Genomic DNA, 23,825 nt, shown 5'->3' on the forward strand with positions numbered 1-23,825 from the left:
CTGCTGAGCTCGAGTCTCCTCTCAGAATGAGAGGGGTTAGGCCAATAGTACACCACGCTGGCCCAATCCATGTCCAGCTCGATCAGATGTGAGCCAGCGGTTGTTAAATAATGCAAATTGTATAATTTATTTATTTTCTAAACATTAAATAAATTATCTAGAAGTTAACAGGATGTCCCTCGTCACGTTAGGTTGGACCAGAAAATATCTCAATTTCACCTTTGTTACCTGTATGCCTTAATAGTGGCTCAGTAGGCTTATTCACTATCTTTGACGTACTAGTACGCTAGTTGACATACTTATTATATATTATATATATATATATATATATGTATATACCACCAAGTGACGGCCTCCGTGGCGCAGTGGTATGCGCGGTGGATTTACAAGACGGAGGTCCTGGGTTCGATCCCCGGCTGGGCAGACTGAGATTTTCTTAATTGGTCCAGGTCTGGCTGGTGGGAGGCTTCGGCCGTGGCTAGTTACCACCCTACCGGCAGAGACGTACCGCCAAGCGATTTAGCGTTCCGGTACGATGCCGTGTAGAAATCGAAAGGGGTGTGGATTTTCATCCTCCTCCTAACAAGATAGCCCGCTTCCATCTTAGATTGCATCATCACTTACCATCAGGTGAGATTGTAGTCAAGGGCTAACTTGTAAAAAAGAATAAAAAAAAAAGAATATGTAACTTACAATACTAATCTAACAAATAAAAGAACACATAAAATTGTATAATTATCGTCAAGCAAAAATAAAACCATGTTTTTTGGACAATAAACAAGATAATAAAAACACTAATTTGCTTATTACAGGCACTTACTTAGATAATAATTATTGCATAGATAATTAGGTACTATATACCTCTGCTATAATTAAAATAGACAAGCTATTTTTTATTTTTTTTATTTTCTACAAGTTAGCCCTTGACTACAATCTCACCTGATGGTAAGTGACAATGCAATCTAAGATAGAAGCGGGCTAACTTGTTAGGAGTAGGATAAAATCCACACTCCTTTCAGTTTCTACACGTCATCGTTAAATCGCTTAGCGGTACGTCATTGTCGGTAGGATGATAACTAGCCACGGCCGAAGCCTCCCAGTAGCCAAACTTACTCTATCTACTCTTTAACGACAACAGTAATGACAAATTGATGTATTACGTATATATCTTATTACTTAGTGGACGCCCGCGACTTCGTCCGCGTGAAAATCAAAGTAGCTAAACTTTCAACCCCTATTTCACCACTGGGTTGAATTAAAAAAATTCTCGAATCACATAATATTTCGTATTTTTATTATTATTAACAACACATTTTTAAAACTAACTCTATTTTAAAAAATTAAGGACTTTCCACACAAACGTTCATCCCCATTTCAACCCCTTCCATTTTTATTTTATGTAGGTTTTGCTCCAAGGTCCCGTTTACCATTATATCAAAATTCATCATGATTGGTTCAGCCGTTTAGCCGTGAAAAGGTAACAGACAGACATACAGACAGACTTACTTTTGCATGTACATATAATATTAGTATAGATTATATATAAAAATAATACATGAAATTATTATATCTTTATATTATTATAATTTGACTACAATCTCATCTGATGTTAAGTGACAATGCAGTCTTTAATAGGCAAGGCAGTACGAATACCCCTGACTGGTTTCTTCACGACATAAATTAAATAATTATTATTTATACTTATATGAATTATAATTTAAAATTGACTTAAGTACCTACTGGATAGACCCACCTATAGCAATAGCGCCTGCAAAGTAAACCTATTTAAAATAAATGAATTCGAAAAATACAAACAAATATCAATTAACTTACTCGTAGGTCCAATGATCGAAACCTTCGCGCCTCGCACGGAAGCGGTTACCCATAATTGGTTCCTGTGTACGACGAATTGCATTCTTCGTCGAATATTGCGGTTTCCTAACAAAATATACGTACTTGCTTCTGCAAATATAGTTGAAAAAAAAAACATACATACAGCCCAACGTAGAACCTCCTCCTTTTTGGAAGTCGGTTAAAAAGTTAATTTTTAGCTGTTTAAACTTTTCTTTGTAAACGTGTTTTTAGGAATTTTAGAAATTATGTACCTACTATACGTTTTTCATGCATTTTTGTTTATTGAAGACAGATAAATAAAAAATAATACAATTTTTAATCTCCAATTTAATAGTACACAACACAAAAACAATGTAATGGTTTTGAAAACGAATTTTCATTTTCTCTTCGATAGTATTACAAAGGATAATAATAGTTAGTTTTTACTTAGAACCAATTATTTATAAATATGTTTTTAGGAATTTTGGAAATTACGTATACGTTCTACATGCATTTTTGTTTATTGAAGACGGATAAATAAAAAATAATACAATTTTTAAACTCCAATTTAATAGTAGTGAAACAATGTAATGGTTTTGAAAACGAATTTTTATTGTCTCCGCCGATAGTATTACAAAGGATAATAGTTAGTTTTTACTTAGAACCAATAAAATTTTATTGCAAAAGAAAGGACTAGGTTGCTAATATCTAAATTAACTTCGCATCGTCGAAAAAAAAATTCCGTTTATGCCAAAGAAGAGGTGGCATTGGCATTAAAATAAATTGGCATTAAAAAGCAATAATTGCAGTCAACAGAGCCGTATTAAGATGCTAAGTAATTACGTACATTTTACGCTACTTGCGGTTCGCTGTAAGATTAATGTGGCCAGTCGTGCCTTCCGACCTTTAACAGCCAACGAGTAAATATAAAATGCATTGACTATATCAATTCTAGTAGTAATATTTGTTATTGTAATTGTGGGTAATTTTTCTTTTTTTATTACTTACCAGTACGACTTAAACGCACGAATTTGTCCGCGAGGAATTTCAATGTTTTTTCGTTTAATAATACTTAGCATAAATGAATGAATTCATAATTTGCGAAGCGATGGTTTCTCCATACAAAGTTTTATCCGCTATTCCCTGTCAATAACACGTATAAGTATTAATTTTGCCACAGAAATTTAAATGTGTTCTTATTTCTAGGTTTAGTCTACCAAAATTGGTGCAACGGTTTAATTGCGAAGAAAATAATGATGACGTCTTCTAAATAGTTACCTCAACCGTTAGAGTTTCTATTTCAATAGCATGAAAATAACATTGAACTAAATTCAAATTCCAATCCAAAATAAGCCACCGAGTTTGACGAAGTGACAAATGATATAGGCCCGACTTTCACTTGTGTGCATGTACAAATGTCTTGAGAATGTAACAAAGCATTCGGGTCCGGAGTTTTACAATCCACGTCTGAGCAACTGATGACGGATACGGCTCGTTACAAGATCTCTTTGGGTGGCGAGATGACGCGACATCGTCTTAACGACGCGCTCATAAACGCACGACACCGACTCGCTCCGATGAGAGATCCCGCAGCATTGATACAGAATAAACAGTCCGAAACACACCTTGGACCTTAATACGATTTATTTATGGCCAGTGCTTAACTCAGGGCCCCCGCACTCGGCGCTTTATCGCGCTAGCGCTCTCACTCTGGGAATTTTATAGGTATCCCTGCATTTATTGTACTTATTGGGAGGTTGACACCGCACCCGTGTTTTATGAGCGCTAATAATTCTTTCTTTCACTCCCGCTGTTGTGATTTGTTGTTTTTTTGGTACCGTTGTATCGTTTATGATCAACGCTACCTCTTACTGCTAGTTACCGAGATACTTGATTGCTTCCACTAATTGTTAGATTTCGAATTATATCTAACATTTTAATTTCTATGATATCGTGTCATTTGACTCGGCTTCTTGTACTTACTCATATTGTAAATGAGGATGGTCGCAAATACCCAAGTGTAGAAAAAAACAGAAGAGTACCTCTATGGTTGACGTAAGTTAGATATTCCAAGGTCCAGCACAGTATGGACACTACAAATGCATTATTAGGTTATTACTATGAAATCAATCGCGTCATAGACTTTGCAGATAGTAAAGTTTGGGTAGTAAAACAATGCACTTGGGTCAAGTGAAGTTGAGACAACTATATTAATTTGCCACCTGCAGATGCTGATGATATGCATACATGCATATATGAGTATACATATCATCAGTGAACTTCGGCGTGACTAATACTCTGTCAGCGTGTAGTTGCGATTCGTTACGGATGACCGGGCGATCGCAACTTCATTGAGGCAAGGTGTCACGCTTCTCGGTAAACACTTTATATCTAAGCATATTATCGAACCAATTTTCAAATCAAGACTCAAAGAATTGATTCTTTTAGATATCGAATATGAAGCTAACGAGTTATCAGTTGAAGTGGTGCCTTATACAACAGGCAGTTTTACTCCCGTCGTAAACCGAACGATATCGTCGTATCGATCACTTAAGTTATTTGAGCTAATAGAAACAAGTCTAGCGCAACCAGACGTCGGATCGCGTTAGGGACGAACAAATTGTCGGATCTTATCTTATCTATGACTACTTGTTTAGCCTTCGAAATTATAAAAGCGCCGTTTAAACTCTATGAAAAAAATGTATTAAGAAAAGGTTACGTTATAAATAAGTAGCGGCGAGATGTTATCGCCTCAGGCCGGCAGGAAACGCTTCGGCCCATTTAGGGGTGCATTAAAATCGAATACATCATATTTGTTTGATTTCCTAGTTCGCGTTTCACCCTGTAATTATACAAGTCACCGGCCGTGGCCGGATCTCTGCCGGGTTTTTGTTGATATACATTAATCAAGTTTTTTTATATTGCGAGCATGTGTTTTAAGATTAAAACACTTTCGGCGATTGTGAGGCTTTTTTACCAATCTTGCGGTGTCGCTAAGCTATCGCGAAAATAAATCGATGAAAATAAAACATGTAAAAACAGTTTCGTTTAACAGAATTGAAAAATATTTATTGCATTGATAAGAATAACTTGCATTTCACACATTGTTGTCATTTCTCCTGGTGTGAAATTTTCAGTTTCATTTATACCTTTATCTTTTTATTTTTTTCAGTTTATTCTTTATTTGTATTAAAATCAAACATAAATATTTTATTTTAAATCAATTGTTCGAGATCCTCGTTCTATAGTAATATCCAGAAATACCATGATATTTTTGACGTCGCCTTAATGCTTATTTTAGTTTTTTGTTCTTTTGAGGTCATTAGCATTGTGGGTCGAGCCCCTCATCAAACTCAAAGGTTCATAGTCAGAGTCACCTGCTTCAAAATGTAAAATTTTCGATATTTGAAACTTTCTCAAGTTTTACGTTCGTTATGATTTTTATGATAACCATAAAAATATAAGTTACGTGCTCACTTGCAACGCAACTTTCTGAACACATTTTCATAATAAATTTAATCTGATACTTTTGCTTAACGCAACTTAACAAAATATATTACATGTTTTGAATGTATCGAGGCATTTTCTAGGTGCGATTTCTGCTAATCAGTTTTTCATGTGCAATCCTCTTTACCATAAAAACGTGTATTATTGGGTTTTGGTTAGATTCACGTGTATTTTTAAATTATCTTTTCTGTATCTCAACTTGCTGAGGAATTGTTAACATGCATTTAAGCGATAATTTCGCAGCTTATGTCCAGTTTCAATAGCAGTCTTAATACCTTAGTTATTTAGAATGAATGAATGATATTTTATTCATGAAAATGTAGGTTTAACATGATGGTACATATTATAGAATTGAGCCTTTATACATTTTACCATAACTGGTGTATGAATTATCTTAGAGTATAGAGAATATGCAGTTGATTGATAATATAAAATCTTAAAGATACATTTTAAGAATCTTAATTTAATTTAGATTGTATATGTATTCTTATAACTTTATAGTTTTTACGCATATTGTAAAATCGTTATAAACAAAGACTTAAAACTTTCCAGAAGTGTTTTTAAATAATTAATTTAAAGAGACACTTATTAATGTAATACCAGTACGAAAGTTTGCACTTTAGTGCAAATACATTCCATCTGTCAGTGCAGGTTCAATTTGTTGTGCTTAGAATTTGAACTTATGTTCAAGTTGGAAGTCAATATTTCAAATAGGTAAAGGTTGTCTAGACTGCTAAAGTCGTACTTATTTATCATTTCAAGATTTACTACAACATTGATTATATTTACAATGTCTGAGACTTTTGCATTTGCTATATGAACTAACCTGTAATTTAGTTATGTATAATAATGTATGTATGTAACTGGCATTTACAGGACAACTAATGTTTAATGATTTGTGTAGTTGCTTTGAACTTCTATCTTTCTTTTCCGTTCTGGTCCTTTTCGGATAATGTTACTGAATCACCATAAGTAATGAATTGATATCGGTTACTGGGTTTTGCAACATTGATTATTCCCTAAAACACTATTAAGATCTTCGCTTATTAGAAATTTGCATTCATTGTATCATATTTATCCAACCGATCGTCATGAAACTTTGTACATGTCTTGTAAGTATTAGGAGTAACAAAGGCAGGGGTATGATTAGAGTAGGGTAGGGTGGGGGTAGGGAAAAATATCACATTAGTCAAAGCGAAGCTTGACCGGATCCTCTTACCTTACCTTACCTTATCAGCCGATAGACGTCCACTGCTGGACATAGGCCTCTTGCATGGACCTCCAAGCTCGATCTCGAGTCAGCGGCTCCCTGCAACCCGCTTGATATCTTCGGTCCACCTAGTGGGGGGTCGACCATCATTGCGCTTTCCGGCACCTTGGGAGCCCAACGGCAATCGGCTCTTTGAGCTATGTGGCCTGCCCATTGCCACTTCAGCTTCGCGATTCGCTGACCTATGTCAGTGACTTTGGTTCGTCTGCGGATTTCCTCATTCCTGATTCGATCACGCAGAAAAACTCCAAGCATAGCTCGCTCCATCGACCGCTGAGTGACTTTGAGCATTCTATTAAGGCCCATAGTCACCGAATCCTCTAGTGGGCTGTAAAATTTTTTTTTATACCTGTATACCGGTGACATCGCTGCTAGTCATTAATGTAGCACATGTTAAATTGTTTTTTTTTTTGTGTACAGACGCATGTTCCCGACGGTGCGCGTCTCGTTCGCCGGCTGCCGGTCGGAGGCGCGCTACGCGGTGCTGCTGGACGTGGTGCCGGTGGACGGCAAGCGCTACCGCTACGCCTACCACCGCTCCTCGTGGCTGGTGGCGGGCAAGGCGGACCCGCCCGCGCCCGCGCGCCTCTACCCGCACCCCGACTCGCCCTTCTCCGGAGACCAGCTGCGCAAGCAGGTCGTGTCCTTCGAGAAGGTCAAGCTCACCAACAACGAGATGGACAAGAATGGACAGGTTAGTTTTTTCTATAGTAGCCGGTTTCAAACGTTCCCGTGTAAAGCATCCCGAGCATTCGAGCGTCATGTAAATTGTTGTGTAACTCTTTACTTACATTTCTAAATATTTGGAAAAAATCACAACACTTATTCAGATATCAGTCTTTCATATTGCCTTGAATAAAATAAGAAATTTAAAAAATATAACATAATTTTTTAATTTAAAAAAATACACCGTTTAATGTATTTTTTTCAAACATACACATCAAGATATTTACTTATCATATCATTCGTCGCAGAATTACTTGAAGTATCGAAACCGACTTGAGATATGGTGAGAATAAGTCAAAATTTTATTTAATTTGAAAATTATAATTTTACGCATTTTCATTGTCTATTGAAATGTCCGGAAATCGAATCAAAAAAATATCTATTACATTGTGTGTAGTATGTTACAACAATAATTTTGGTATCAATTTTACGATGTGGTTCAAGAATGACGGGTAGAGTTTAGATTTTGGTTGTTAGCCGCTCCTTTATCTGAACAATTCTCAAATACGCTACGTAAAAAATCCACTAAACATTAACCTACTAAAATAATTAGTTCGTCCGGAGAGGGCATCGTTACGCACACAATCGTCTAAATAATTCCAGTTATGTGGCCGGTCTACTGCCACTTCACCTCGCATTTAATCATCCAGCAAGGTGCCGAACATCGCTCTCTATAATTAGTGGAGTGACACCGAGCATGTATTGATACTAACCGCTACTGACAAAGTGTCAGCGCCGCGCAGCTCGACCACTGACAACTGACACACTGTCGACATGCTGGACATCAATTTAAAACTCTTCACTGAATGACGACCTAGATATTATAGATCTATTTAAACGATCAACTATGAATATAAGCTGTACGTATTTTAACTGTTTCTCGAAAGGAGGCTTTAAAAAATTTGCATTTCTAAGAATAAGCTTTGATGTTTAGATTTAATTTTTTAAGTTTGTTTTCAATTGGATTTTCGTTTTAGCACAAGAAGTATATAATTAATTATATTGTTGTGGTGGTATAACGCACAAATAGACGTCATATTGTATGTAGTTGTAAAATGTAATGCATTTTTAATAAATATGGTAAGGAAAGATGATTTTAAAGAGCAACTGTTGAGTTTATTGCTTTTTTTGGCAGAATCTGCCTTCCGAATCAGTAACAGTCTCTACAAATAGTCTAACTTCGTTTCAAAAGTGTTTGTTAACTAAGCCTACTTCAAATAAACGATTTTTTAAAGTAGAACCTACATGATTCAAGATTTGTCCCTTTTGTATATAACCCAGTAAATTAACCAACAGAATTAATTTAACCCCCAACCACATTTTTATTTTAGCAGAGTTGTACAAATTTTTGACCACCACAGTTTTTGTTACCACATCTGTCAATTCTGTTTCGTAGCTTCATTACTTGGAGGAATCATTATTAATTCATCTGAGCTGTACCAAAAAAAATGTCCCCAACACGATAAAAAAGTTCACACTACATTCTTTTTTTTTTTTTAATTTAAACGGTGACACGTTCTCGGAGATAAGTTGCGGACGACTTCCTCGTGCGTGTGGCAATTTTATAGAATTACGAGTGAAATTGCCGATGCCGGCGACACCTCGGGCGGCGGGGACCCTGTAATGAGTGCGTTGCTGGCTACAAATTAGTTACACATGTCGCGCGACAGCCGGCCCGCTACTTGCCGTCGCAGGTGTCGCGAAATGTCACGACCAGGAAGCATCGCCAGTGTAACTTGGACCCTCATCTATTGGTATTGTGATTGTAAAGCAGATCCTCGCGTTGGTCGTCCTCAGGTTATGACACTAGCGCATGAATTGAGTATCGCGAAACGGCTGTTTTGCTGATTTTGTTCTTGCATCTTCGGATATGGATTAGGTATGTGCTTTTTTGCCTGTTAGAACAATTTACATAATACTGCCTAGCTAAATAGAGTTTAACTAGCGAATTTCTCGTTTTTATATTACGTTTATGTATACTGATTCTCTTGGTGGTACGTATACAAGACCAGTCTCGAGTTAATTTAGAAATTATTCAATCCTAAATTCAGCCGACCCAGGAATCGAACAAACAGCATCTCTTTTATAGACCAATTAGGACGCTCGCGGCTTCGTCCGCCCTTAGACTTCCTTAATCCGGATTATATTTCATCTTTCTACGTCAAGCGGATTTCGAGATTTCGAGTGTCCATTCATCATTATCAGCCATTATGCATCCACTGCTGGACATAGGCTTCTTTTAAGCAACTATTTTTGGCTTTTTGCATCCAATCGATCACTCATCCATCGAGCGACCTTTCGCTTTTATATTATTTAGATATAATTAGGTGTGCCCCGCTGTTTCATTTTGATTTGCGTATAACAAGTAGATACATATATAGCTGAATGTTTGATAGCCAACATGTTATTGAATGATTGATGTTACTCGTCACTCGTCTATCATACAGTACGCTAAAAATTACTACAATCTTCCGTAAAAATTACTACAAACCTACTGGTAGTTCCAGACAACAGACCCAAAGCATATGTTTTCTGTGCCTAAAGTAAGCTAATTAAGGTAGCAGATACATAATTCATTTTACTGAATTAATATCATCATCATCATCATCATCATATCAGCCGATGGACGTCCACTGCAGGACATAGGCCTTACATACCTAGTCATAAATACTTATAAACCCATGGTCTTGGATACAGAAAGCATAGTGATTACTTACTGCACCACATGGCCGTCAAAAAATACCAACTGCACCAGAGTTTATCAGAGGCACGACAGGAATAAAATAATTTTCGGAATGTAACGCTGTTGTGTGTAATTTAATTATAGAAATGTACTCCAAACCCATAGAGGTGCGATGCACGAGAGGGCAGTGAATGGAACAGACTGGGCGGGGCCGTGTGATGGATGGAGCGGCACCGGCGAAAAACGCTCCTAGGTCTAATTGGCTTTCCCATAACGAAATTATCGCACCATCGCCATGCTTCCAGATTAAAACCATTTAATGAGACCGTTTCACCGTGTTCGGTATGAACATTATTTGTTTTTATTGTTCTGTGATTGTTAATCTTACAAATCTAATGATATCATGGCGCATGTTTCATTCGGGAGTTTGGAGATAATTTTTTTAAATATTTTTTATATACCTCTGTGCTATAAAATACTGGGAATTCAGTTGTTTTTACATTTTATTAATGATTTTTTAGGTTGTGTTTCTTGGTGTCCGATTCATTGATGGTTTCGAAACAAATATTCATGAATCCAGACATTACTCTTGGTAGATTGTTCATCATATAACAACAACTACAGTTACAGGGAACCGATCATGAACCGAAGGCGACTTTTCTCCTCATGATGATTGTCATGAAGCTACGGGCACAATTGGCTCTTTATAGAATGAGAGCAATCGCGAGGGAAGCATTTCCAGGAAAGTTTTAACATTTTCCTTGACCTCTCATCTCAAAAGCTTGCAACCGTCAATATTAGATAGAATATTGTCTTCCTTTAGTTCTATCCTCCGACATGATACTTGCTGTGTTCTTCCTACTTCTAACAAGCAAAAAGGAAAAATTCTCAACTCGGAGTGGAGAAGTTACCACACCATACTAGCGTAGGTACGAGTCTTCTTCTTCTTAGCGTGGTCCCACTACGTGGGGTCCGCTTTTCAGCATAATCTCGCGCACTTAGCCCGATCTTGCCCGAACGAGTATAATAACTGATAGTGAACGCTAAAAAGTTGTGGAGCAGTGTGGTAGGTCTGCGGTCCATAACCCCTGTAATGAGGGAGGCCTCGCCCTATAGTGGACCTTTAATGAAGGCTGATAATTATGACAATGGTGGTCCGGACCTCCTGGTCAACTTCCCAAGTTAACGCGTTTTTTTATTCTCATTATGTACCAGCAGGTGCGAAAATAGTGAACTTTACGAAAAAAATCAATTGTATAGTAGGTAGGTAATAATTATATGAACGAAAATTGTTTTACGTTCAAAACATTATGGAACCATGTCGTTATATGAAAGAGCCAAGATTGGCTATAAATAGTTAACCCTGATCGTGCACGGGTCAATTGTTATGTTGTTACCTATAGCCATAAAATTATTATTTAACGCTATAGCACCACGCAACATGATTATTGTAGGACTGAAATAAGTTTGGTGGGTTTATTGGGTATAAAATATTTCTTATTATGGTTCTAAATATTTTGAAAATTAACTGCTTTTGTGAGTTTTTATCACAGTTGTTGTTTGCATTTTAGCATAATAGCATAATTTGTAAAGATTAGTCAAATTAAATACATTATCATAATATAGTAATAGACAAAATAACTGTTAAGAACTAAACTTAATAAATATGTAACTGAAAATAATAATTAAAAATTTTAAAACTTGGTAAAGTTGAATTATAGAACAAGAAACGTATAAATAAGTACTGTTATTACTGTTATTATAATAGTCAACATGTAACAAATTAATCTATGCTTAAAATTATAAAGCTAAAGTTTTTTTATTTGAACACACTTATCTTAGGAACAAGACTAGGATTGTAATACCTCTTTTTGTATAATATGATATCAAGACTCATTACGAGTGTCCATTGGCTATCAAGTGATTTCGTGGAGCATAATACTTACGTCTCCACTTACTTCAAGGCTTTAGATTATAAGTGTGAGAAAAGCAAATAATCGAAATCCATACAATAAGTGAAAATTTTAAAAATTCAATAAAAGTTCTTCAGATACTTGGCTTTGTCATTGGATCAGCTTTGTTCGACAATTTACTTTTAATAAAGTCACATCAGCTACCGTTAAAGGGTTAACTAAAACTAAAAGCCTATTCCGTGCTACCGAACGGGGTCACAGCGTTGTGGTTACAAACCATGAGAATGGTCGCACGGAAAGCGATGACGGCTCGCGATTGTAGGCTTTATAGATAGGGCTGCCCAAACTTACCCGGCTGTTAAAAGAGTTTATTGTTTCTTAAGGCTATGTATGTATGTCAAATTCTTTAGCTCGCAAGAAGCTCTACAGCTGATACTGTTTGCATTTTTTCAATATCTATGAGGTGTTGTCGGATTCGTTACATTCGTGAGAGTGACAAAGGGTTTATGAATTTTAGTAATCCATTCAACAGTGGTTTTCAATTTGTTTTTATTGATATTTGTGATCATGAGATTTTAAATGTTAATGATTGACGGATTTACTTTCTCTCCGAGGCACGGGTGTAAAGTTACATAATAAACTTCGGGCTTCTACTTAACACGGGCTTTTCTTGACGGCCTCCGTGGCGCAGTGGTATGCGCGGTGGATTTACAAGACGGAGGTCCTGGGTTCGATCCCCGGCTGGGCAGATTGAGACTTTCTTAATTTGTCCAGGTCTGGCTGGTGGGAGGCTTCGGCCGTGGCTAGTTACCACCCTACCGGCAAAGACGTACCGCCAAGCGATTTAGCGTTCCGGTACGATGCCGTGTAGAAACCGAAAGGGGTGTGGATTTTCATCCTCCTTCTAACAAGTTAGCCCGCTTCTATCTTAGACTGCATCATCACTTACCATCAGGTGAGATTGTAGTCAAGGGCTAACTTGTAAAGAATAAAAAAAAAAAAAAAAAAAAAAAAACATTTTTCGGAATAAAGAAAAGCTAAATATTTAGTAGTCCCAGAACCTCATTATACTTTTCCGAACGTGGCATTTGAGAACAATATATTCTTTGGAATAAATGAGAACAATATACTTACTTAAGAATAGTTGATAATATAGTTATAGGTGTCAACCCTACGTTAGCAGATATAGAAGTGATACGCGCGGGCTACTTAGACCGTCATGAACATTTCATGCGTTAATCCATTTTGAAAGTTTTATTCTAATGTTTTTTTGGGTTGTAAAGTTAATTCTAAATACCATGTTTGTAAAGCAAAGCCGAGAAAGAGAGAAAGATTTTAAACAATTTTGTAACGTGTTACTTTGCGAAAGTTGAACAATAAATAACATTTTTTTGCTATTCTCCGCAAAAATCCCAAATTCAAGCGACCACGCAATTCCGACATGAAAACCTTTGAGGTAGACATTTAAGCAAAAACGAGCCCTGCGATAAAAAAGCATAACAAACAAACTGACATTTGCACTTACTATAAAGGATAAATTGCACGCTACAGGTTACCAGTTTACCAGTCATAAGTAAAACTTATGTCATCGAATTATAAATTTATACCCAAAACATCGGTGCGAAGGTTCTTAATACGCATATATATAAGTTTAATTAATGAAAATATGGAAATTGCCGGCTCACTGCGATGCTAATGACGAGCCGCGATGATTTATTACACCACATTGGACTGTTTATTAAAATAATGAGAATTGTTAAAACCGCATAACGATCTAAGGGCAACGTTATAATTATAACTTAGTGGGGATTTGGCTTCGCTAATGATCGCGGTTTGCCTTTATTTTCTTATTAATCTACTCTACCTATTTAGTAGTCCGTATAGGTTTTGATTTTTTGTATGATTACAATTATATCAAAACAGCTGGTGTTTTAGTAACTTTTTTAATTTTAACACGTTCGCTGCGGTACGAGGTCAATTGACCTCGTAAGTTTATCATCTTCAAGAGTTACGAGGTCGACGGACCTCGTACCACATCACATAAAGTTTTAGTATGAGGTCGAAAAACCTCGTAACGCACCAGAGTAAAGTACAGAAAAATCAGTGCCGCAGCGAACGTGTTAACATATGCAAACTGTTATATAACGTTTCCATTTTAGGGTTAAGCCTAAACCGTTATTTAATGCCTTATTCAGTCACTATCTTATTTTATTGAAATACAAAAAGATTTTAAAAGTATCTACTTATAAAATTATAAATAATAAATCGAAACATAAAGTCGGTCGAGCTTTCGGTAGCTTTTTTATTGTGACATTGAAAAAGAAAACCGCTAATCGACTACTAATAGGTAAAGTAGTTACCTCTAAAGGTACTCCTGTAAAGTTTTCCGAAGCTACGTCAACTCCAGCCGCCGACAGCCAGCTAGCCTGCAAAGTTTGATGTCTTCATTCTTCATATTCAGATATTGGCTCATCATCATCATCATCATCATCGTCATCATCATCATTATATCAGCTGAATGTTTCAGTTACTGACAAGGGTAATAGGACTTCTGCAGGGATTTCTAATTACAACTTTTCAGAGACAGTAGTCTTGTAAATAACTTAAATACATAATCAATCAATATATTTAATTACAAATTTGCTTTTTTTTAATTACAAATTTGCCCTTGACTGCAATCTCACCTGATGGTAAATGATGATGCAATCTAAGATGGAAGCGGACTAACTTATTAGGAGGAGGATGAAAATCCACACCCGTTACGGTTTCTACACGACATCATAACGGAACGCTAAATCACTTGGCGGTAGGTACGTCTTTGTCGGTAGGGTGGTGGAAGCCACCAGCCAGACCTGGACCAATTAAGAAAACCTCAAAACCCAGAACCTCCGTCTTGTAAATCCACCGTGCATACCACTGCGCCACGGAGAGGTTTTTAATGTCGATATTTCGACCCAGTTGCATGGATCGTGGTCACGACGGGACTGAAGTTGCGAGATGCGAAGTTGACATCAGCTGTTAGGGGCAGAATCGATCTACCCTATTTCTTGTTATTTTTCTTTTTTCAACAACCTCGCGTTTTTGGTTGTTTAGGCAAACCACACTCACGACATCGCTTCGTATGTACCCGTTTAAATAATATTCATAATGAACAACCATGAAATAAGTTTAAAATCATTAAAGTAAGCGCTTGCTTTAAAGTAGGCTAAAAACAATTTATATAGTACCGTTCTTTATAGAACAGTCCATTAGTTAGTCCCGCCATTAACCATTTCCACAAGCTCGCTAACGAGAAGGCTTTTGGCTAATCGCCAACATCGATGCTCATCTCCGTTACAACGCAAAATATTTAATCAACCACGTATCTACTATCTACTATTATTACACTAAACGGCGATCTAATATAGTCTCAGACCAATTATAGAAAGACCTGTATCGCACTCATAGTCACGAACAAAATTGTCTGTCATTTTCTGAGGAAAACGAGCTTAGATTTGGTATATATCTTATACTAAACTAGAAGTTTTTGGCCCTTTTTTACACAACTCAATTACACAAAAAGGTATTTTTACGCAGCTCTTTACCCAACGAACACGATTTAACATTTAACTATTTAACATCGATTCTATAGAGACATTTTTATAATCGCATTAGATCGTTGATCATATACTTTGACAGAAAAGTAACGTCTAGCGAGGCAGATCCTATACAATAATTGGTCTGAGAATGTAGTATTACTTCCACACTCGTATCTACACTTAATGTTATAAAGAGGAAAGATTTGTATTTTTGTACGTAACAAATAAACTAAAAAAAAAAACTGGGCTGATTTGAAAAAAATATTTTACCATTAAAAAAGCTACATTATAAGCTTAACATAGATTATATTTTTATATACTACTTCTACGCGGGTGAAAAGCATGTAAGTAATGTATTAATTAGGTATACTAATATTATGAAGGGACTAATATAGAAAGCAACGTTATTTGTGAACGTTCAAACCTGTGTTTTTTCGAGAATGTGCAGGTGAAACCGCGGAGCCTGCTAGTGTAAATTAAGACGAGCAACTTCTATTTATTCGAATACATTTAAAGTGTCATTAGCTTCACGGTTCAATCTTAGTCGCATTGGGATCGATATTTGCTTTCTAACTAAAAGTGTTTTTAAGTGTTTACAAACAAAATTATGATTTTATATTATAACCATTTTTTTAACAAGTCAATAAATATATTAATGATTGGGGCAAGTGTAAATAGGCATCTTCGCTTCAACTGAGACCTTATCTCTGCTTTCCATTAGGTAAGTAAAGGTCAATTGCAAGCATAATATCTTCTTTTAGTTCGATTATTCTCATGTTGCAGGGTTTGGCGGTTAGATGCAACATTCTGTAACAGGAAAAGCGCTATCTATGTACCTACATCAAATTAAAAAGTCTCATTCTTGATTGAAATCTACGTATGACATACTTGTCAATTTCAGAAAAGTATTTGCCTTCTATTCAAACGTCGAATCGCTTGTGGTATAGTTAACTTTAGCCGCGATAGCCAAGTGTATATGACCTCTGCCTCCGATTCCGGAGAGTGTGGGTCTGAATCCGGTCCGGGTTCCATTAAGACATTAAATATCACGTGTCTCAAACGGTGAAGGAAAAACATCGTGAGGAAACCTGCATACCAGAGAATTTTCTTAATTCTCTGTGTGTGTAAAGTCTGCCAATCCGCATTGGGCCAACATGGTGAACTATAATTGGCCTAACCCCTCTCATTCTGAGAGGAGACTCGAGCTCAGCAGTTAGCCGAATATTGGTTGATAATAATGAAATGATGAAAGTTATAGCAATTCAGTACTCAGTAGTTATGCCGCCTGCAGTGGCGTGCACACCGTAGATGCAAAAATGCCCTGCCTACCCTAAAAACTCATTACGAACCTACATACGAACATATTACGATAGGAATTTTTCAATTTGTACTTATAGTGTCCTAGAATATCCTAGTATATCCTAGTTAAAAACCCTGTGCACGCCACTGGCCGCCTGTAACTTGGGTCCACCAAAGGCGCACAAAGCGAGGCAGGCAATAAAAATCAATAAAACACTCAACACGCCGCCGCTCAGCTAAATGAGCAACGGCGTACATCAATTTTAAAACCTCCGCATTTATAATTACACCCAATATTTTCACGTCGTTAAGAATAAAAACAAACAGGTAATTTGGATAGTGTTAATAATAAAAATAAATAAATTATTTGATGAAACAGTCGGCCTCCCGCGGCGTTCCCTTGCTCCGTGCTCATTAGAGTACGGCAGCTATGGGCTGACATTCACGTCATGACGATCAACGACACAGATAATTATCATAATTTATGGATATCATCGTATGTTATTTGGCTTATGAAAGCGCTTTTTGTCCATAATGTATGTTTACTTAAGGTTCGGCGAAAAAAATGCAATGGTTACAAGGTATGCTTCAATTTGTGCTCATTTAAGTTATATGCAGATATTTTTTTTACCTGCATTGTGTATGTTATGTGATATTTTATGATGTAATAGCTGACGCCGTTCCCGTAAGAATAGGGGACAATATGTAGCCTATGGCCTTCTTCGATAAATGGGCTATCTAACACTGAAACAATTTTTCAAATCGTACCAGTAGTACCTGAGATTAGCGCGTTCAAGCAAACAAACAAACAGACAAACCCTTTAGCTTTATAATATTAGCATAAGATAGATAAGCAAACGCTATAAAGATTGATACTAAAGATTCATATTAGAAAATCGAATACACTCCTAAACTTCAGCATTAAAAATGTGTTAATGTTTACGCAAAAAGAATACTAAGTATTACTTAATTAATTTAGTTTAAACTAAAGTCACTGACATAGCTCAGCGATTCGCGAAACTGTAGTGGCAATGGGCAGGTCACATAGTGGAAAAAGTCGATGGATATTGGGGTCCCAAAGTGCTGGAATAGCGACCCCGCACCGGAAAGCGCAGTGTTGATCGACCCCCAACTAGGTGGACCGATGACACCAACCAGCGCCGGATCGAGGTAAATTTTAGAATGGAGCGAGATCCAATTATGGCGCCTTTTCTGTTTGCTCCTAACATTATATACTAGGGACGTTTGAAAAGTTCGTAGCCTAACGTATATCGGAATGTCATACATTTTTAACCGACTTCAAAAAAAGGAGGAGGTTTCTCAATTCGACCGTTCGATTTCGATTCGATTCAAGCCGTTTAAATCATAAAGATTTTAACTGGATTTTCAGACACTTCTTTCAGATACGGCTTTAATTAACACAGCACTAACTTGGTACCGCCTTCAAACTGATCAGAAGGTAGCACATACGATGTTATGTTTCGCTTTTAATGGAAACTTTTTCATGATTTTTTTTTAAATTACCCTCATGTTAAAGCTACATTATTCAATATATAGCTATATTAATAGAATAAAATTTTATGCATTCATTTGCTTTCGTTACGTTCCCCTCGCGATCCCGTCAATCAAATCGTGATTAGGTACTCGTATTTTTTAACATGAAAAAAAAACGAGTATCTTAATCTTAACTTAATCACTGCAATGAAGAACTTGAAGAAGAAAGGTTTAGCAAAAAAAAAACATTTATAAAGTCATGTTAAAAACTGAAGGTGAATTAGGGCCTTCGTATATATCGTGAAAAAGTGAGTGACGAAATTCCAACGTGGTCGTAACAGCGTCGAAAATGACCAGTGTAGCGATAGACCGTCAACGTCGACCTCTGACGAAAAAATTCAAAAAAATTGTGACATGATCATGTCTTATCGAAGACTAGCAGATGCCCGCGACTTCGTCCGCGTGAAAATCAATGTACATTTTTGAGTTTTTTATATATAAAAAATACAAAATCACAACCCCCCGACCGAAGGCTGGTGTACAATAAAGTGCGTGTTTTTTTGCGCTTGGGTAAAATGGCCAGCCATAGTCACAGTCGGAAGCCTTATTACAAACCCCCGGCCGAAGGCCGGTGTACAATAAAGTTCGCGGCCGAAGGCCGCGCGTTTTTTGCGCTTGGGTAAAATGCCCAGTCATAGCCACAGTCGAAAGCCCTATTACAAACCCCCGGCCAAAGGCCGGTGTTTAATAAAGTTCGCGCGTTTTTTGCTATATATCCGATCTTAATGAAACAAAGCCTATATGTTGCCCTGGACTATGCTTAATCTATTTGTGAAATCTGCATCAAAATCCGTGCAGTAGAACCAGAGAATAGCGCGAACATACAGACAGAAGGACAGACAGACAAACAGACAGACAGACAAGAAAACTAAAAAAAATGTTTTCGTATTCAATTGCTCATTTCTAATTGCCCTAACTTGATTTTAGTTAAATTTGGGCAAAGTACAGACACTCGATTTCTACTCTTTTATTATAGTATAGATAGATAGATAGATAGATTGACTTTTAGGAAGATAGCTGACACTATTGGCATCTCAACAGAAGGCAAACATCACACAATCGCCTTGGCTTCTTTGAGTTGAACAAATACGCGATCGACTGACGAATTTTCGCAACTGCTTGGAGTTGTTTGAGGCAGATACTTTTTGTATGTTTTGTGACCATGGTTAAAACCTGAGTACTTTACTCCAGAAATAAAAGTACAGTCTAAAAAGTGGACACGACCAGGATCCAATGTTCCAAAAAGGCAGAAGCGGTTTTGCGTGTTGGAAAAGTAATGGCCTTAGTTTTTTGAGATTCGCGGGATGTAATTACGATGGATTACTAAAAAAAGGCGTAAATATAAACTCTGCTTAATAGTGAAATCTGCTGCGATGTTTCAGAGGACAAATTAAAAAAAAATGGCCATGATCATTGAGAAGAAAAGTTTTGTTTCATCAGGATAATTTGCGAGTTTCTGCTATGCTTTTAACAAACGTATGAAACGTTTGTTAAAAGCATAGCAGAAATTCATCAGTATAATTTAGAATTCTTACCTTACCACCATATTCATATGATCTAGTCTCGTCTCCATCAGACTTTTATCTATTTCCGAAGCTAGAAAAAGCACTTATCAAGTTCAAAATTTTTATAAAAGTGGTCTATGCATTTTCTAAGAGTTTAAAGAAAAAAATAGCTGGTATAGAAATGTTTCCAGGCCAACAAAATAAGTGTATTGAGCTCTAAATAAAGTTGAAAAATAAATTAATTAAAAAATTATAGCTTTGTAGTTTCCTGGTTTACTTAGGCTACGAACTTATGGAACGCGAAGATTTTGACCATACTCAGGCCAATTGAAAATCAGGCACAATACCGTCTCTCGATCACGCAGTGCCCGGGTGCAATCATCACCCTAGCGCCCCCTAGTACCTATAGAACCCGCGCGGCGAGTGGCGCTTGGGCGCCCCTGAGATCGCGACACCCGGGTGTAACGCACCCCCTGCACTATAAGTAAAGACTCTCTAGCTCACGCAGCACCCGGGTGCAATCATCACCCTAGCGCCCTCTATTACCTGTATATACCCGGGTTAAAATCAACGCACTCCCTGCACCATAGGTAAAGAAAGACGCCTCTATTAGAAGTAAATTCGAGCACGTCGCGTTCATCTCTTCGCTTTAAATATAGACGATCGAAAAGAAATAAATTTCTTTTCGATCTTGTCTTTACCATTTCGGCGCCTCCTAGGATTTGGCGCCTGGAGCGACCGCTCCGTTCGCCGTATGGACGGTCCGGCCCTGACACCAACGTACATCGGCTCTTCAAACTATGTGCCCCGCCTATTGCCACTTCAGCTTCGCGACTCGTTGAGCTATGTCGGTGACTTTGGTTCTTCTGCGGATCTCCTCATTTCTGATTCGATCACGCAGAGATACTCCTAACATAGCTCGTTCCGTCGCCCGCTGTGTGACTCTGAGCCTTCTTATGAGGCCCACAGTTAGCGACCTAAAATGGTTACCAATAAAATAATAACAATTAGGTAATAGTCTATTTTTAATTATAAATTGTAGCCTAATGCGCATTAAAACTACTGCGTATAGTTTCAAAAGTCATAACTAAGGATTAGCGATTTCTATTATAGCCATGTTACTATATTAAACACGTAGCAACGGTAACATAAATCATAATAATTGCCCCCACAGGTGCAAGGAGATGTAAACCAAACATTCAATTTGGAACAGCTGTAATTAAATAAATCAAAATTGAGTAGTATAGTACTTAGTACGACTTCGGAAATTTACATAATGCTATGAAGTATCTCATAACTCGACATAATATTTACATCGAAGAAAGTGATTTAGGGTAACCTTGGACTCTTAAATTAAGTCTTCGTTATTAAATTAACCTCATTTTATGTTATATTGGGAAATGCTTTAGGTTCTATCATAACCACTTTCGATTTTTAAAACAGGTTTAAAATAACAATTGGGTTGGTACAGTTAATTTCAGATAGAGGTAATTTGAAAACAAACAGATTAGATTTTCTAGTGGAGGATATTTTATTAATGAACTGCTTCCGAAAGCATGGTCCCGGACCTGTCATTCGGACATTAGATTATTCCCATACATTTAGTAGTTAAGCGAAAGAGAATCGATATGTAACATGGCTAAAAGTCCAGAAAATCGATCTGGATTAATGTAGCTTAGGTATTACGAGAAATGCGGTTATTGTTATCAATCGTAGGTATGAACATGTGTACATTTGGATGATTGTTATTCAAAATAACTGAAAATATTTGGTTAAACTTTTGATATACAAATGGTTTATATGTAACTAATGAAATACACTATACTAAAGGAATTACTAACTGCCAAGGCAAAACATTAATAACAATAGGTATTTATTAATAACAATATTTCTACTCTATCCACAAGCTAACCACAACTTATTAAGTTACTCAAAACCGATTAAAGACGGTGAGTTTACTTTGTGGCAAGAGGGCATGAATTATTTTATGTCATAATTAGGGCAATCGTTTGAACGGAGGGTAGTCAGCCCGGAAGCGACCGGTGCGTCTGGATAAGGGTAAGGGTAAGTACCATTTGGAAAATAAATAAGGACTAATAGTCAAGTATTATAGTTATGAACTCCTGTCTCATTTACTTAAATTACTAATATTATAAATGCAAACTCTTGGATGGAGGTATGAGTAGGTATGGATGGAATGGTTTTTCAATTACGCCACAACAATTGAATGGTTCTGGATGAAAATTAGTTCAAAGATATTATAAGTCATAACCTTTCTATTTCATTATTTTCATCAGAACGGAAGCCAATAAGGTATTCGCGAACCAAATTCAAAGCCATACAAAAAAAAATGCTTTGCGTAAGTTTTGCAACTTAAACGACAAAAATGACTTAACTCAGCCAAAGGTTTTTTTTTGTTGGTTTTGTTTCCTCTAAAACAAATCCTAAATATTATTTTCTATATTTAAGAATAACCAAAGCAACAGTAGCAAAATCGGAAACAATGGTAGGTAGTACCTAATTTTGCATCAGCATTTGCCAGTTAGACAATTTTACATTAAAACATTGTAGACTTTTCCAAGATGCTCCAGTTTCAGAGTAAAACGTGTGCAGAGGGTTTTCTGTCGGATCTGGATGACGTTGTCGCATGGATTTGTCGGGTTTTTGCGGATAATAGCAAAGTAGTCTTCTCAGTGTCAGCTAGTCAGACAGAAACAAAACGAAAACATGACTTGATTTTAGATTTGGGTCTTTTCAAAATGTAGTGATTTTACTTCTCCAGTATATTTATCTAAAAATAAAGTATACCTACATAAAAAATTCATTGATACCTCATTAAAATAAGTACTTGAAATTAAACGTGTAATATAATTTATCGCATACAATGTAAAGTTACAATTGAAAATAACGTTAGCTTTCTTTTTTTATTCATTGTAGATAATTGATGGCTACCATAGCAATTTTACGAGTCAAAATCTATAAAACATTCGCTAATGAAATTTATTAATAAGCGCATTAAATTTCAAAGGCTCGAGCATTTCGCTACTTTATCATTAGCGTGCAGTGCAAGAAACCGTTGTAAGAACCAGATGCCGTGTAATAACAGAGGCCGGGTTCGTATCCGAGTAAACATGCCAATTTGCAATCATTCTTTTTATGCCAATAGTGGTTACTTTAAAATGCAGAAAGTAAAGGGCATTCCTTTAGCGGCTCGTAGAGGCAATGCGCACTAAACAGTAACAGGTGAGCAAAGATCTTGAAAATTTAAGACTGGTAAACTGAAACGCGACGAAAGGTAGCAATCTAAATATTTAGTTAAATTGGTAGAATTAGGTACGGTAGCGGTACAGACGTTAAGTATTAAAATTGAGAATTCTGAGATGTAAAATTCTGTAAAGATTGCTTTATGTCCTTAAATTTCACGAAAAAATTTTCATTAGACAGAAAGACCAGGCCACAAAAATATATACACATGTAGTTAAGACGAATGCATATTGTCTTTGGCAAAGTCGTTAACTACACGTCGCTTAATTTTCTATATTTTGTTGAAATATTTCGACTCGACTTAAAGAAAAATAACTTTTCCTCGATGACCGCTTAAATGATCCCTTGCTTTTATAAAACTTTTTAGATCCAGTAAAACATAGTTATCTAATTACGCAGTAATGGTTTAACATCAAAACTAACAGGCCTGGTTTCAACTAGAAAACTTGTTGTAAAATATTTTACGTTCCCTTTAAAAGTAACATTGTTGTCGAGAAATTATACTGCAACGTATGCGGCTTCTGCCGTCTCTTTGAGAAGGTTATCTTTAAAAGTTTTATTATCTTCTTTAATATGACTTTCAGTAATGTCTATTACTTGGCTGCCATTGCGTATTGGTATTAAATTATAACTTTCACTCTCAGGTTGCAATTTGTAGTTGTTGGAGGAAGTAAAATTTCTCATCATATTCCA

At 36.6% G+C, this 23,825-nt stretch overlaps 1 protein-coding gene across 2 annotated transcripts in view; it reads left to right on the top strand.

The window, feature by feature from the left end:
* LOC112048683 (T-box transcription factor TBX20-like) overlaps positions 1-23,825 on the top strand; it is a 117,601-nt gene that overhangs the window by 58,696 nt on the left and 35,080 nt on the right. For both annotated transcript variants that reach the window (XM_024086327.2, XM_052891199.1), the window contains one exon: positions 7,031-7,304. In XM_024086327.2, coding sequence (XP_023942095.1) covers positions 7,031-7,304 — 274 coding nt within the window. The remainder of the gene's footprint in view (positions 1-7,030; positions 7,305-23,825) is intronic.

Source organism: Bicyclus anynana, chromosome 3 (genome assembly GCF_947172395.1).
Source record: "Bicyclus anynana chromosome 3, ilBicAnyn1.1, whole genome shotgun sequence".
Taxonomy (NCBI): Eukaryota; Metazoa; Arthropoda; class Insecta; order Lepidoptera; family Nymphalidae; genus Bicyclus; species Bicyclus anynana.